The sequence below is a fragment of the Podarcis cretensis genome (genome assembly GCF_951804945.1).
Source record: "Podarcis cretensis genome assembly, chromosome: 16".
NCBI lineage: Eukaryota > Metazoa > Chordata > Lepidosauria > Squamata > Lacertidae > Podarcis > Podarcis cretensis.
Window position 1 is genome coordinate 42,475,666 of NC_137186.1, and position 14,776 is coordinate 42,490,441.

A 14,776-nucleotide genomic window follows, 5' to 3' on the forward strand; every position below is an offset into this window, starting at 1 on the left:
CGCAGACGGTCAAAATGACGTCACGCGCATGCACGGAATCGGCGAATCGAGACCCGCACAGATGCGGGTTACGTTCGCTTCAGGATGTGAACGGGGATCCGGATTGGATCCCATTTGTATCCAGAGGTACCACTGTAATGCTGCTTACAAATTAGATGTAGCCTTTTAACCATGAGTTGTATGATGATCTGATATCACCTGAGTTTCTCTTTCAGTTTGACTACTTCACCAGAAACATGATTAAAGTTAAAACAGACTAGTAATTTTTGAAAATGCAAAATTTGGACTGTGCCAATTCTCCATGAGACGCAAGTGGTGCTGTGGTCTAAACCACAGATCCTAGGGCTTGCTGATCAGAAGGTGGGCGGTTCAAATCCCCGCGACGGGGTGAGCTCCCATTGCTCAGTCCCTGCTCCTGCCAACCTAGCAGTTCGAAAGCACATCAAAGTGCAAGTAGATAAATAAGTATCGCTCCGGCGGGAAGGTAAACAGTGTTTCCGTGCACTGCTCTGGTTCACCAGAAGCGGCTTAGTCATGCTGGCCACATGACGCAGAAGCTGTCTGCGGACAAACGCCGGCTCCCTCTACCTTTACCTAATTCTCCATATTAAATACATCTTTGATAAACATTTCTTTGTTCTGTATGCATTGCACTGGAAGTTAAGATTTAATTTATTAATTTTGGATGTGGTTAAATTAATTTTATTTATGTAAGCTGTTTGTGATTGGCTGTTATTTCTAAATTATTTATATAAGTGAAATTCACTTTTTAATAATAAATAAATAGAATTGTGTATAACTGCTCTGATACCAAATCATCATGAATGCACAATAGAAAAGATGTTTGGAGAGGCGCTCAGAAAAATATTCCCAACTCTTACTGTATTCAGAACATACTACCTGACTGTGCTTTTTTCTTTTCTTTTCTTTTCAGCACTTTCCAGTTGGACACTGATTCAGCTTTGCAGCTTTGCATTGAAACACACCTCCAGAATGCTAGCATGAGTCATGCTGAAGGGTATTTAGGGGGGCATTCTGGGAAGCAGACTCATGCATTGGTAGTGGCCAGAGCTGCAGAAACAATCCCTCTTCTGAAAAGCACTACTGACTTGGTTACAAGCCTCAGTGTAATGTTGCACAAGGTAAAACTTACAGGCTATGTTTATCCCCCAAACCTAAATTCCACAATTTCTATTCCATTGTATGGAATAGGGCAGTATTAATTAGAAGGATGGACTGATTAAGCCTAACAGTTTTTTGCAAATAATTTTTCATACTAATTAGAAGGAAGAGGCCGAAACTCTGTCTAGTTTCAACCCCACCGCTTTTAAGATGAGGCCACCCACAGACCAACCTTCTCTTAACTAGATTATGACAGCCCGCTAGACCCATCTCAGGAAAGTACCTCCAGAGCAACTAACTTTTATTTAATACTTCATTACAGAAGATAGATGCCCAACATTACAGTCTCCAAGAGCCACAAGTTGTCCTCAATTTGCTGTCCCTGCCACATGTGATCATTGCATGCACTTAATAGCTGCATGTGAATTTGACCTTGGGATGGTTAGTATTTAACTTTGTTCCATCTAAACCAGGGTTTGTATCTGGTTAGCAAACCCTGGTTATGAGAGAACCTGGTTATCACTATCCATGGTTAAGGTCAGCAGGGGAAGGGCAAGGGGGATTCATGTTTGTGACAGGCAGCATGACCAAAGGCTGAGCTTTGTTTCTGTCCTCAGCAGCCTGACATGTATTTGTTTTTATGAGCTTTATCGTCTGGGATTTATCCATTCCTTTTGGTTTGTTCTGTGTTTTTGTTTCCTGTTTGCTTCTAATCCCTGGAACAGCTTGATCCATATGACTATGAAAGGATTGAAAGTCTTCTGACAATCACAGAAAAGGCTGGTGTGGAAGCAGCAGGCATCTCTCTGAATCAGGTAAGATAATGAACTGAGCCAATTGACTTACGGAATTGCAATCTGGCTTTTAAATGGGGGATCTGTTTGATAAACTATGGATTATTCTAACCCAGTGCTGCATATATAATCCATTTTGAAGAGAACCTCTAGAATCCCCTAGAAGTTTCAAGTAATGCTTGTTACCAGAAAGAAGTAGTACTGCTAGTCCATTTGAAAAGTATGTACTTTACAGGCATTATTCTTAAATAATTTGTTAAGTAACGACATTTGTTCAGTCGCCCTGCCTGAATCTTATTCCAGAGTGTGTATATTTATCTTTTAAAAGCCAGCTCTGGAATGAGCATTTTGTCTTTGTCCCTCTAGGCCCTGAAGCTCATAAAACTCCTGAAATCCTATAAAAGAACTTCCACTCCTGGAGATCTGGAACATCAGTATGCCTTTGAACAGGCTATTCCTTTATCACCAGCTGCTCAAACCAGGCTGCCTTTCCACTTGATCTTCTTTAGAACATTGCAGTGTTTCTGGAAAATCATTTGTAAGTTTGCAAAAAACAAACAAAACCCAGCACTTTTTAAACCTTAAATGAAGAGAGATGCATTTAAAGAATTTTCCCTGCTTTCCTCAGCTGAAAAAAGCTCCCAGAACAGCTGGCAGCAATCATTAACTTAAAAGTAGCTTGCCCTCAGCCTTACAGTCTTACAAGACACAAGAGGAAAAGGGAGTAGGAAGGAATGTGGGGCAGGGAGAAGTGAACTCAAGCACTCTGTGCATGGAACATAAGAAGAGCCTCCTGGATCAGGCCGCTGGTCCATCCAGTCCAACATCCTCTTCTCACTGTGGCAAACCCACAAGCAGGACCCCCCCCCCCCAAGATCACTCTCCCTCCTCAGAATTTCCAGCAACTGGTATTCAGAAGCATGACTGCGTCCAAGTGGGGAGGCAGAGCATGGCCCTCCTGGCTAATGGTCACTGATAGCCTCATCCAACATGAATTTGTCTAGTCGTCTTTTCAAGCCCTCATGCTGGTGGTCCTCGTTGCCTCCTGTGGGAGCAAGTTTCATAGTTTAACTATGCACTGCATGGAAAAGTCCAGAATCTTCAAACATTCAGCTTCATTTGAACGTTCACAAGTTCTAGTGTTATGAGAGAGGGAGAAAATCTTTTCTTTATCCACTTTCTCTGTGCCATGCATAATTTTATAACCTAACATGCTACTTCTTATTCTCCTTTTCTGTCAAGTCCCCAGTGCTGCAACCTTTCCTTATAGGAGAGTTGCTCCATCCCCTTGATAATTGTGGTTGCAATTTCCTGTACTTTTTCCAATTCTACTTTTTTAAGGTGAGGCATGCAGAACTGCACACAGTATGTTTGCAAGTCTTCTTTCTGGCAGGAAAGCAAGCTCCCTGCAGCAGCTCATTCTTAGGCTGATGGTAAAGGTACATTTGCAGGTGTGGACGAGAGGATATTTGATTGACAGGATTACTCCTCCCACTGACTCAGATAGGCAGGGTTCTTTGATGTGTTCTGTCTCCCCCCCCCATGCTCCCCCCCGGGGGTACTCAGGTACACGGTACTGGCACTCTAGGGGGGTGGTTTAAAATGTGGCACTTCTGTAACAACTTAATGGTGAGTACCAGCACCTTTTTTTCTAGAAAAAAGCACTGCATTGGCAAGCCTATGGGGCCCTGCGGAAAGTTCCCCCAACTCCAGCGGGTGCAGAATGCCGCAGCGAGACTCCTTACGGGGTCTTCGCTGCGAGATCACATTCACCCGGTGCTATACCAGCTGCACTGGCTCCCGGTGGAGTACAGGATCAGGTTTAAGGTGCTGGTTTTAACCTTCAAAGCCCTATACGGCCTAGGACCCTCGTACCTATGGGACCGCCTCTCCTGGTATGTCCCACGGAGGACCTTACGGTCTTCAAATAAAAACATCTTGAAGGTCCCAGGCCACAGAGAGGTAAGGCTGGCCTCAACTAGAGCCAGGGCTTTTTCGGCTGTGGCTCCAACCTGGTGGAACGCTCTGTCACAAGAGACTAGGGCCCTGCGGGACTTGACATCTTTCCGCAGGGCCTGCAAGACGGAGCTGTTCTGCCAGGCCTTTGGTCAGGGTTCAGTCTGACTCCCTCTCCCCTTTCATAAGAACTTGCATGAAAGTGGCCACCCAATTTTTCTCACAGGCCCATATAAGTTCAGCACAAACAGTTGGGCCTGGTGAGCATTGAAGGTCCCCAACCCTAATCTGCGGGTTGCCATCTGATTGGATTTTATTCTGATCCTGATCTGATTTGAGGATGTATTTTAATTGATTGTCTGATCTTATGTTAATGTATTAAACATTTGATGTTAGCCGCTCTGAGCCTGGCTTCGGCTGGGGAGGGCGGGATATAAATAAAAATTATTATTATTATTATTATTATTATTATTATTATTATTATTATTGAATAATTGGCATGGCTCTGTGGTGCTGTGCCATAAAAATGTTAGTGTTGAGGGGTCATCCGTAGCTCTGCCTGTTGATCTGGAGGCAAGATTACTTCTCCCCCTGGTTGGGGAGACGAAACGTGTGAAAGAACTCAGCCTGTCTGAGTCAGTGGGAAGAGGAGTCATCCCATCAATTGAATATCCTTGAGTCTGCTTCTCAAACCTTCTCAAAATTCATGGTAAGAGCCATTTTCTGTTTTCTGATAGCATTTGGAAAATCATTTATGGCTTTTCTTTTTGTAGATCCAGAGCTCAGTGAGGAATCATTCCCAAAAATTCTCTTGATCTCCAAACTTTTGAAGGTAATGATGAGCATATTTTTGATCTTGTTTTAACTTGTGGAATTAGCTTGTTGCAAGATGAGATGAACGCAACGCAAACTTAGGGGGCATCTTTCTAAAAGCAGATTAGGTAAATTCATGAAAGGCAGGCATATCTGGCTTGAGAGCAGTACATGTGAAAAGGATCTAGGAGTCTTGGTTGACCACAAACTTGACATGAGCCAACAGTGTGACGCGGCAGCTAAAAAAGCCAATGCAATTCTGGGCTGCATCAATAGGAGTATAGCATCGAGATCAAGGGAAGTAATAGTGCCACTGTATTCTGCTCTGGTCAGACCTCACCTGGAGTACTGTGTCCCAGTTCTGGGCACCACAGTTCAAGAAGGACACTGACAAACTGGAACGTGTCCAGAGGAGGGCAACCAAAATGGACTTACTCCTCCCCCACAGGAGAGAGTGGCAAGGGCATTCAGGGATGCCATTCAGATGGGGTCTAAACCAATGGTATCTCCAGACAAGCCAGCCCCTTCATCGGTATGGTCTGAGTTTTATTCCTTGGCTACATTAGAATATGACCAAATGGTGAGAGAGTGAGGTGGAAAGTATAGAACTGACATATCTAGAAGATCCTTTTTTCACATCATCTCCCCAATTTAAGGTGTTTAGTATTAGTGCACTAAGCCATAAACCGCTTGGAAGCCAAAGCCTGCAATTTACACTCAATTTACTTAACACAATTGTAATCTTACGTGCATGTCTGAAAAACAAACAAACAAATAGAAAAGAATGGAAAAAATAGGGGGGAAACAGAAGAAAAATGTCAAAAGGGGGCGGAAGAGCAGGAAAAATTATTGGCAAGCCTATCAGCCATTGCATTCACCCCAGGAGAGTGTTTGAGTGTGGTCAGACAGAGAGCGGGCCGAGTGAGAGCAATGGGGAGGTAGTTGGAGAGCACTTGCAGCTGGTCAGTGAGCATGGAGAAGGTGGTTAGAAAGTAAGCAGAGGTTCAGTCTGAGCATGGTCCCCAAACACAAGGCAGCTTCCTCCTCAATGGATGGGAAACCTAAACAGCAGAGACGTGTTCCCACACTGGAAGAGAAAGTGGCTGTGCTGGACTGCTTGAGGGATGGCATGTCTGCCTGCAGTGTGGCATGCAAATATGGCTGTAATGAATCCAGCATCTGTGCCATCAAGATCTGAGAGAAGGAAATGCACAGGGCTGTGGCAGCAATGAACTAGGTGTGTGACAAGGCCTTAGTCAAGACTAGAATGGCATTAAGCTTGTGGTTGGAAGGTGTGAACCAGAAATACGTGCCTGTTGATGGCCAAAAGCAGGGGGGCCAACTTGAATAAAACATTGGGGGGCCCAGACAAGCCCCTCCCTGCATAATCAATCACAAGATGTGACACCCTCCCCATTTGAATGACAATGCCTATTAACTTTGGAGGGGGGCAGCCCCCTCAAATATTTTATTGGGGGGAACTGAAGGGACTCCAGCCCCTAGGAGTTGGCTGCTATGGCCAAAAGGCTTTTACCCTCTGCAGACTTGAAACCTTGCGCAGGATGCACAACCAACCTGTGAAGGAATTCAAAGGCAGCGCTTGTTGGCTTCACAGGTTTAGGAGCCATTTCAACCTCAAATATGTGCACATGACTGGGGAGGCTATAACTGGACAGAGAGGCAGCAAAACTATTCCCTTGGCAATTAAAAGAGCTGCTTGGTTGGCATTAACCTGTGAGAGGGTCTACTCAGTGGTCCCCTGTTTGTGGTCTGCCCTCCCTGTTGTGTGCTCCCTTTTTTATAACTTTTTAGAGGAATTTTTAAATGTTCCCATTTACCCAGGCATTTGATTTCTATTCCTGGTAATCTTGTGATTGTTCTTAGATATGTTTTATTTTTGTTGTATTGTTTTAAGGCTGGTGTGTTTGCCACCCTGGACTCCTTTAGGAGGAAGGGTGGGAGAGATAATTATTTTTATTATTTGTAGCCAGCATCTGCTTGTAAGAGTTTGGGAGGTATCTGCATATTTGGAGGTGGGGCCCAAGACTCGCAGTAGGTAGGTAGGTAGATAAATGGAGGAATACCAAAACAGCCAAAGGAGGACTGGGTGTGTTCAGTAGCTGTGAAATGCTAGCTGACAGGGGGAGGGAGAAGTAGAAAAGGGGACATGGAGAATGGAATGTAGTGTTGGAAATCTGAGCAAGGAAACCCCACACTTAAGCATTTTGTTGCGCATCCCACTTGTAATACCCTTAAGTTTGTTGGATAGAAAGATCTCACACTGCCCTGTCAGTTTTTGTGCTCTTTTTTCAAGGTTTCACTGGATACCCTCTACACATCCGCAGCTAACCACCTGTTTCAAGAAAAACTGAAGCCGAAAATGCTGGAACTGGCAAGAAGAGGATATTTGCTGACATCTAACAAGGAAATTGCCAAGACCATGCAGACCATTCAGTCTTACTTGTTGTCTATAGCTAATCCAGAATGGGCTACAGCGCTCGCCTACAAGATCTTGCAAGAACTTCCAGCAGGTTAGCGAGGAGTATAGTCTTTTTAAAAGGGCATTTTGCACATCAGTTACAGTGGTACCTCGGGTTACAAACACTTCAGGTTACAGACTCCGCTAACCCAGAAGTAGTACCTTGGGTTAAGAACTTTGCCCCAGGATGAGAACAGAAATTGCACGCTGGCGGCAGCGGGAGGCCCCGTTAGCTAAAGTGGTACCTCAGGTTAAGAACGGACCTCCGGAACAAATTAAGTTCATAACCAGAGGTACCACTGTACTTGAATTGATGCCCATATGGATAAAGGAAGCTGCCTTATTGTGGACCATATTAGTTGTCTAGCCTAGCATTGTCTACTCTGATAGCAGTTCTCCAGGATCCCAGGCAGATGAGGCTGTTTTGCTCTGCAAGAAGATGCTGGGGGTTGAAACTGGAACCTTCTACATGCAAAGGAGATGGTCTTCCTCTCAGATATGCCACTTCCCAATATGCCTTCTAGTTCTGATTTATTCAGAATGTGAAATGCATTCCGTATTTTCTTTAAGGGAGCCTGTTGATTATTTATGCACTGGCAGACGAGTGATTCCTACACTCCCGCCTCTTCAAACCCCCACCTGTTTGCCCTTCTTAAGTGAATATTGTTTCCTGAAAGTTCATGACACGCTTGCATGGCTCCAGTCCTTGCTCTTTTTGAACTGTGGGGACTCCATTGGTTGCTAAGGGTTGTATCCAATATGTTACTTAGTGGTACACTGTTTTCTGCTGGAAAAATGTTTCGCGCCTACTGAACTTTGTTGCACAACAGATTCCACAATCTGCTGTACGGTGGCACCTCGGGTTAAGAACTTAATTCGTTCTGGAGGTTTGTTCTTAACCTGAAACTGCTCTTAACCTGAAGCACCACTTTAGCTATTGGGGCCTCCTGCTGCTGCTGCACTGCCGGAGCATGATTTCTGTTCTCATCCTGAAGCAAAGTTCTTAACCCAAGGTAATATTTCTGGGTTAGCGGAGTCTGTAACCTAAAGCATGTGCAACCTGAGGTACCACTGTACAACTTTTGCAATGGATTCTTTGTTGCACAGCGTTAAAACTCGCTCATCCACTTGAGCAAAAGCCTTTGCACTATTGGACAGAGAACAGGTCTTATACAGGAATATGGTGGAGCAGGCCAGGCCTCTTGTCTTGAGTGACTTCTTTATCTCATGGTCCCTTGTTACTTTCCACATTCCAGAGTTAAGCTTTGTCATTGCAACCAGACTTTTGCTGATGAATGCCAGCTCAAACAGTTTTGAGATCTAAGGGAGGAAGGGGAAAGTGACTGAGAGAGTGCTTTAATGTCTTCTTTCTTTTCTTTTTTCCCTTCAGGATCCACCAAGGCCCAGACTTTGAAATTCTGTTGCAGTTTAGCTGAAACATGGCTGAAGAATACAAATGTGACGGTATTAACTCTTGCACCACAAGCCTGTTATCAATATTTAGAGAACAAGTTTGAATTACACACATGTGCGTGTATAAGTAAAATAACATGCCATTTCTCAGATTCTGCTCCACTGGTGAGACCAGGAAACAGAACCAGGGGCTGTGGCTATGCAGATAAGAGGAGGCTTGATTCCAAGTGGTTGGGATCACTGGAGACAGGGAGTGCACTTTACTTTCTCTCCCCATTTGTTCCTATGGTCAGAAGTCGAGTACGGTACTGGTGGGTATTGGTGCCATAGGGCACAAACCCTTCCCTTCATTACTGACACTGAGTTGCCTTATCCACACTGGCAGGGACTTTGCAGAGATGTACAGTCTGTCTTCCAGCAGGGTATGCATGTGTCTCTTCACACAAATGCTGCCTTTCATAATGACAGACAGTATGCTAGCTTTTTGGTTTGTTTGGTTGGTTTTCCCCCCCTTACAAAGCACATAAAGCTGTGTGCTGTACAACCATTTTTTAAGTGTTATAATTTGTTAAAATCTTCAATAAAAATGATATTAAAGCAGAACATTTAGAAAGAACCCCACAGAGCAGCCCACACCACAGATGTGATACAAAGGAAAAAGGTACCTGGAGGGGAAAGAGAGATGGAGAAAGTTCCAGGAGAAGAGAAGCCATGGGGTATTTTGGCCCAGCTGAGGCAGTGAAGTGGGTTTGTGCCTTCTTGCCTCTGCAGCATTCAGGGAGTTCAGGAAGAGAAGGACATATGTAATAACCTGAAATAAGCTGTCACAGTAAGATGCAAGCTTTGCACGCAGCAGTTGAACTTACAGGTTTTACTGGCAATCCATTCTTATTAGCTTATTGTTTTCGTTTTTCCATTTGTTTGTTGATGCAGCCTGTTGGCTCTGCTTGTGAATGAAATGTTCTGTCTTCTGATAAAGGATGACTCTCGTGAAAAGGCCCGAGTGCATCTGAAGAAGCTGCAGATGCAACGCCAGAGATCTGCTACTGAGGCTGTACTTGCAGAGCACAAGCTGCACTCTGAGAGCCATCAGAAGCTCATTGGAAAACCTGCAAATCTGGTTGTTTTGCTTTATCAGCACAGCAGCATATCCGAAAGATTTCAGAATCCATCTGGCAGAAATTACCCAGGTTAGGTCACACCTCTCTTGCCTTCTGTGAGAGCCCGCATTTGCCTGGGACCCTTATAAAAGCAGCGCTCCTGCGGATCAGACACTACTGTTCCCACTCTGCTACCAAAAAAGGCTAGAGGCAACACAAGGATTCTCTGTTTGCACACCTTTCTTCACAATTAATTGGCTTGACTAAGGTCCTTTGTCAGAAAGGTGGCCTGTTAATATTTTCATTAATAAATAAAATAATAGTGTTTTGTTTGTAGCCCCTCCCCCACCGACTAAAGCTTTTACTACTGGCTCCCTGGCAAACTAGTGGTACCTGGACAGAGCAATGGCTTAAAAACTGTGCCTGGAAACTTGACTTCCCCCTCCCCTCTTATTAAATTTCTATACTGCCCTTCATCAGAGGATCACAGGGCAGTTTACAATATAAAAACACAACAATACAAAACAAACAAAAACAATAACTGCCCCCACCCAGTTTAAAAAGCCAAAGGCCTGGGAGAAGTCCTCAGCATCTTATCAGGCAAAGCAGCTTCCTTGAAATATGGCTTGCCTGCAACTGCCAATGATCCTCTGCGATGCCTGTTCATAGGAAGGTGTAAGGCACATTCTCATTTTATTTATGTTGGGCACTGGTGCCTTCTGAACAGTGTGTATACAAGCTGGAATGAGGATTTTGTCATAAAAATACTGTGTCTCTCTCTGTGTAGATATCCATGCAATGGCTAAAGAAATAGCTGAAATTAACAACTTGGATATGGAGAAAATACGGAATATGCTATTAGAAAAATGGCTATGTCCAAGTGTGCCACCAACAGATGTAAGTGTGCCCTTTAGAAAGAGGACTCAGTCATATTGTATCTCCTGTATTGGTAGCAATCTTCTTAAAGTGCATAGTGCACGTTCAACTACACTCAGCTTCCCCTTGTCTGTGTATAACGAAGCCTAAGAGGACATGAGAACTTCCTCCCAAATTTCCCAGCGCTTCCACTTTGTTGATCAGTTCCTAACTCTTGGTGAGGACCAGGTGTAAGATAGATGACCCCTGTGTAGCTTCTACCACCTTCCTTTTCTCTAAACTAAAAGCCCCCAGATGCTTTAGCCTTTCCTCACAGAGAAGTATGAATGGTGCCCAGATCAGTGTGAATGCCATTTTTTGCATTTTTTCCTAGTTTTTAATTATCTTTTTTAAAAAATTAAAAAATCAGTTGATATGTTCACACCAACACCCTTGGAAAGGGCTCAGTCTTACAAATTACTTGTTGTATTACTGGACCAATGAGGTGGAGAGATTGGGACAAGGGGCACACACTGCAACTAGATTCTTAGAAACTGCCTAGATCTCATAAAATCATAGAATCTTAAAGTTGGGAGGGACCCAAAGGTCATCTAGTCCAACCCCCTGCAGTGTAGAAATCTTAGCTAAAGCATCCATGACAGTTGGACAGTATTCCAGGTGTGGTCTCACCAAGGCAGAATACAGTAGGACTATTACTCCCCTTCATCTGGACACTAGACTTCTGTTGATGCAGCCTAGAATAGCGCTAGCTTCCCCACCTGCTGCATCACACTGTTGACTCATGTTAAGCTTGTGGTCCACCCAGACCCCTAGATCCTCTTCACATGCACTGCTAGTAAGCTAGGTGTCCCCCATCTTATATTTGTGCATCTGGTTCTTCCTGCCAGAGTGTAGAACCTTACATTTGTCCCTGTTGAAATTCATTTTGTTAGCTTGGACACAGTTTTCCAATCTGTTAAGGTCATTTTGAATTCTGATTCTGTCTTCTGCAGCATTAGCTACCCCTCTGTTTGGTGTCATCTACAAATTTGATAAGCACCCCCTCCGTTCCATCATCCAAGTCATTTATAAAGATGTTGAACGACAATGGGCACAGGAGTTTGTTCGTTTAAAGTTTTATAAATCTCCTTTTACCTACCCTCACATGGCAGCTTCCATACAGTATTAAAATGTAGAAACCCAAATATTACAAAATCCTTAAACCATATTTAAAACAAAACCAGAAACCAGCACAATAGCATTTAAGAGCCAACCTAACAGTTCGAAAGCACGTCAAAGTGCAAGTAGATAAATAGGTACCGCTCCGGTGGGAAGGTAAACGGCGTTTCTGTGCGCTGCTCTGGTTCGCCAGATGCGGCTTAGTCATGCTGGCCACATGACCCGGAAGCTGTACGCCGGCTCCCTCGGCCAATAAAGCGAGATGAGCGCCGCAACCCCAGAGTCAGCCACGACTGGACCTAATGGTCAGGGGTCCCTTTACCTTTACCTTTACCTTTACCTTTAAGCTTTAAAAACCACATAGTCAATTATATGCAGCTGCAAGCCCTTTGAGTAAACTGCCCAGGTGTGGTCATGATGTCTTTGAGCTGTGGAAAATGCAAGACATTTGGATTGGAATACTCCTGAGTATTTCCAGGATTATTTGGAAGTTTCCTCTTTCTTTGGTGGAGAGAGCCACAGCTGAGTGGTAGAGTGTCTGCTTTGTAAGCAGAGGTTCTAGGTAGGCCTGGGAAAGACTTTATTCTTGAAAGCCTGGCGAGCAGCAGCCAGACAGTAGACAAGACCAGGGGTCTGACTCAGGAAACATGGAAACATAGAAAGTCACCTTTGAGGATTAGGATGTCAAGATTTGGGATTCTCTGTTCTTAGATCAGTTCCAGAGTTCTGTGTTCAGGAGAGTAATCTGCAAATCACAACCCAGTCGTAGCCGTGCCAATTTCTAGTTTTAACACAACACAGTCAGTTGGGGAATAATCTGCATCTGCAAGTGTAAATGTATGTTTGGGGTGGGATGTACTCAGCTCAAATGCACACAGCATTTGGAAGTTGCCAGAAAGGCAGAGCCCCAGTTAAAATGCAGCAAAATATCTCACCTGCTAAGCAGGTTCTCTTCCCCAGTAAACTCCTGGGCTTTGGCCTGACCGAACATCTCAGTTTTGTCACTGAAAGCTAGTTTTCCAAAACCACCCTCTTCTACTTTCCATTTACTTTCCCATATCTTTTTAAAAGGTTTTTGAAAATATCCAAGATGAAGACTTTAAGAGGTAGGACTTTGTTCTGATGCAACCCTCTGATTGATTGGTTGGTTGGTTGGTTGGTTGGTTGGTTGGTTGGTTGGTTGGTTCATTCTACCTTGGGCTTCAGGCTTGGGGGAGCCCTTGGGGAATATATCCTAATGTGAGTAGGGGCTTGCCAAGGAAGTGTAACCCCCACTCACTGGACCTCTTCTTCTGTGCCCAATCTGCACAACTTCCCAGAGGGAGTTTCTGCTATGTCTCCCTCACTCTTGCATGTTGGAGGGGGCAGGTGAACAGCAAGGAAATGGATCTGCAGGACCAGGAGGCCTCAGAGGTTGGGGGTGGGCCCTCTGTAGTGCTGTGGGCTTCAGCAAGCACCCCTGGCACTGACTACAGTTTTCTTTTAAAGACTTGTTCTTCAGTAAGTTATTGATTTCATCATGTACGATGGAATTAAAATGTCAGCTTTACGCACAGTGAAACAAACCACTTTAGTGCAATCTGGAGTTCCCATTATTATTTTTATTTTTTTCCAGAGTTCTCTATCTCTTACAGCATGGCCCAGTGGATAACCACTTGAGAATCCTTTATGAATGTACAGTATCCACAACTTCAGTAAGTTATTTGTGTGTGTATTATAGATGCAGTGGCTAGACATTTTATGCTGTGCAAATTCTCTACTTCAGAACTAATTGATGGGGGGGGGGGTGGCACTAGAGTCCCAAGTCTGAGCTAGAATTTGAACACAGTGGCCGGGATCCAAAGAGCTACTGTTAAGCACATCTATGGCCTAAAATAATTCATGACTTCCTCACTCAGAACCTACAGAACCTGCTACCCCTTGTCATAACACTTATCTGCTCTTGAAACCTCCTTCAAAAACGGTTTGCCATGCAGCATGGCAGGCTGTTGTTTGAGAAACATAAGCCCTAAATCCCCTTCAGTGCATGGAATTAAAACTATTCTTGGCCCATAACTACTGGATTCTAGCTTTGAAATATATCTTCAGCTAGAGCAGTGTTTCCCAACCTTGGGTCTCCAGCTGTTTTTGAACTACAATTCCCATCATCCCTGACCACTGGTCTTGCTAGCTAGGGATGATGGGAGTTGTAGGCCAAAAACATCTGGAGGCCCAAGGTTGGGAAACACTGCGCTAGAGCATCAGAAGAGACTGCCGGATCAAGCCAATGGCCCATCAAGCCTAGCAACCTGTTCTCAAATTGGCCAAGCAGATTCCTGTGGGAAACTGCAAGCAGAACCTGAACACAAGAGCACTCGCCTCCAGTATCTTGCAAAGAAAGAATATAGACTGCTGCCTTTTACCTGGTCATACTCTGACTGGCAGGAGCTTTCGGGGACTGAGCCCAGGACCTTAAGTTTACAAAGCCAAGGATGGGGAATCCAGCCCTTCAGCTCACATCACCCCTGACCGTTGGCAGGGCTGACTGGGGCAAATAGAAGTTGGAGTTCAACAGCAGCTGGAAGACCAAATTGTTCCTATCCTTTTACTAAGCTGTGGTCTGGTGCGAAAAACAAATGCTGCTGGCTCCATAACTTTGCAAATTTATCAATCCCTAAGTTGTTTTGTTTCAATTATTTTATTTATTTTTGAAAATTTTAATGCTGTTAGCTTTGGGAGTGAACACTGAAAGTGTATGAAAGAAAATTTAAAACAATTTCACAAAATAACATACAAGTTTAGACATTATTTTGATGGTTTTAAACTAGCTGCAGCAGCAACTGAAGGCGGTAGAGTAGGTTGAATGAATGCAATTTCTAAAAGCACAATGGAGATAAGTGGGCATCCCTCCGAAGATCATTTCAGGGCCATGGCAGAAAAGGTCCTGCATTCTGTAGCTGGCAGCCTGGCCTCTCTAAATCTTGGAACTTGAAACAAGTCCTCGTCTGCTGTGTAATTTGGGGGAGGCATACATGGGCAAAGGCCTCAGTTGGCACCTTGAATTGAACTCTGAAACCAGTTGGTAG

General features: G+C 44.2%; 2 protein-coding genes across 8 annotated transcripts in view; one reads left to right on the forward strand and one right to left on the reverse strand.

The window, feature by feature from the left end:
- Positions 1–14,776, forward strand: part of KNTC1 (kinetochore associated 1) — a 92,108-nt gene that overhangs the window by 65,356 nt on the left and 11,976 nt on the right. For all 5 annotated transcript variants that reach the window (XM_079957730.1, XM_079957733.1, XM_079957731.1 and 2 more), the window contains 10 exons: positions 935–1,142; positions 1,848–1,937; positions 2,283–2,454; positions 4,646–4,704; positions 7,000–7,216; positions 8,555–8,628; positions 9,557–9,767; positions 10,465–10,574; positions 12,783–12,817; positions 13,327–13,405. In XM_079957730.1, the coding sequence (XP_079813856.1) occupies positions 935–1,142; positions 1,848–1,937; positions 2,283–2,454; positions 4,646–4,704; positions 7,000–7,216; positions 8,555–8,628; positions 9,557–9,767; positions 10,465–10,574; positions 12,783–12,817; positions 13,327–13,405 (1,255 nt within the window). The remainder of the gene's footprint in view (positions 1–934; positions 1,143–1,847; positions 1,938–2,282; positions 2,455–4,645; positions 4,705–6,999; positions 7,217–8,554; positions 8,629–9,556; positions 9,768–10,464; positions 10,575–12,782; positions 12,818–13,326; positions 13,406–14,776) is intronic.
- Positions 1–14,776, reverse strand: part of ZNRF3 (zinc and ring finger 3) — a 120,570-nt gene that overhangs the window by 15,236 nt on the left and 90,558 nt on the right. The window lies entirely within an intron of this gene.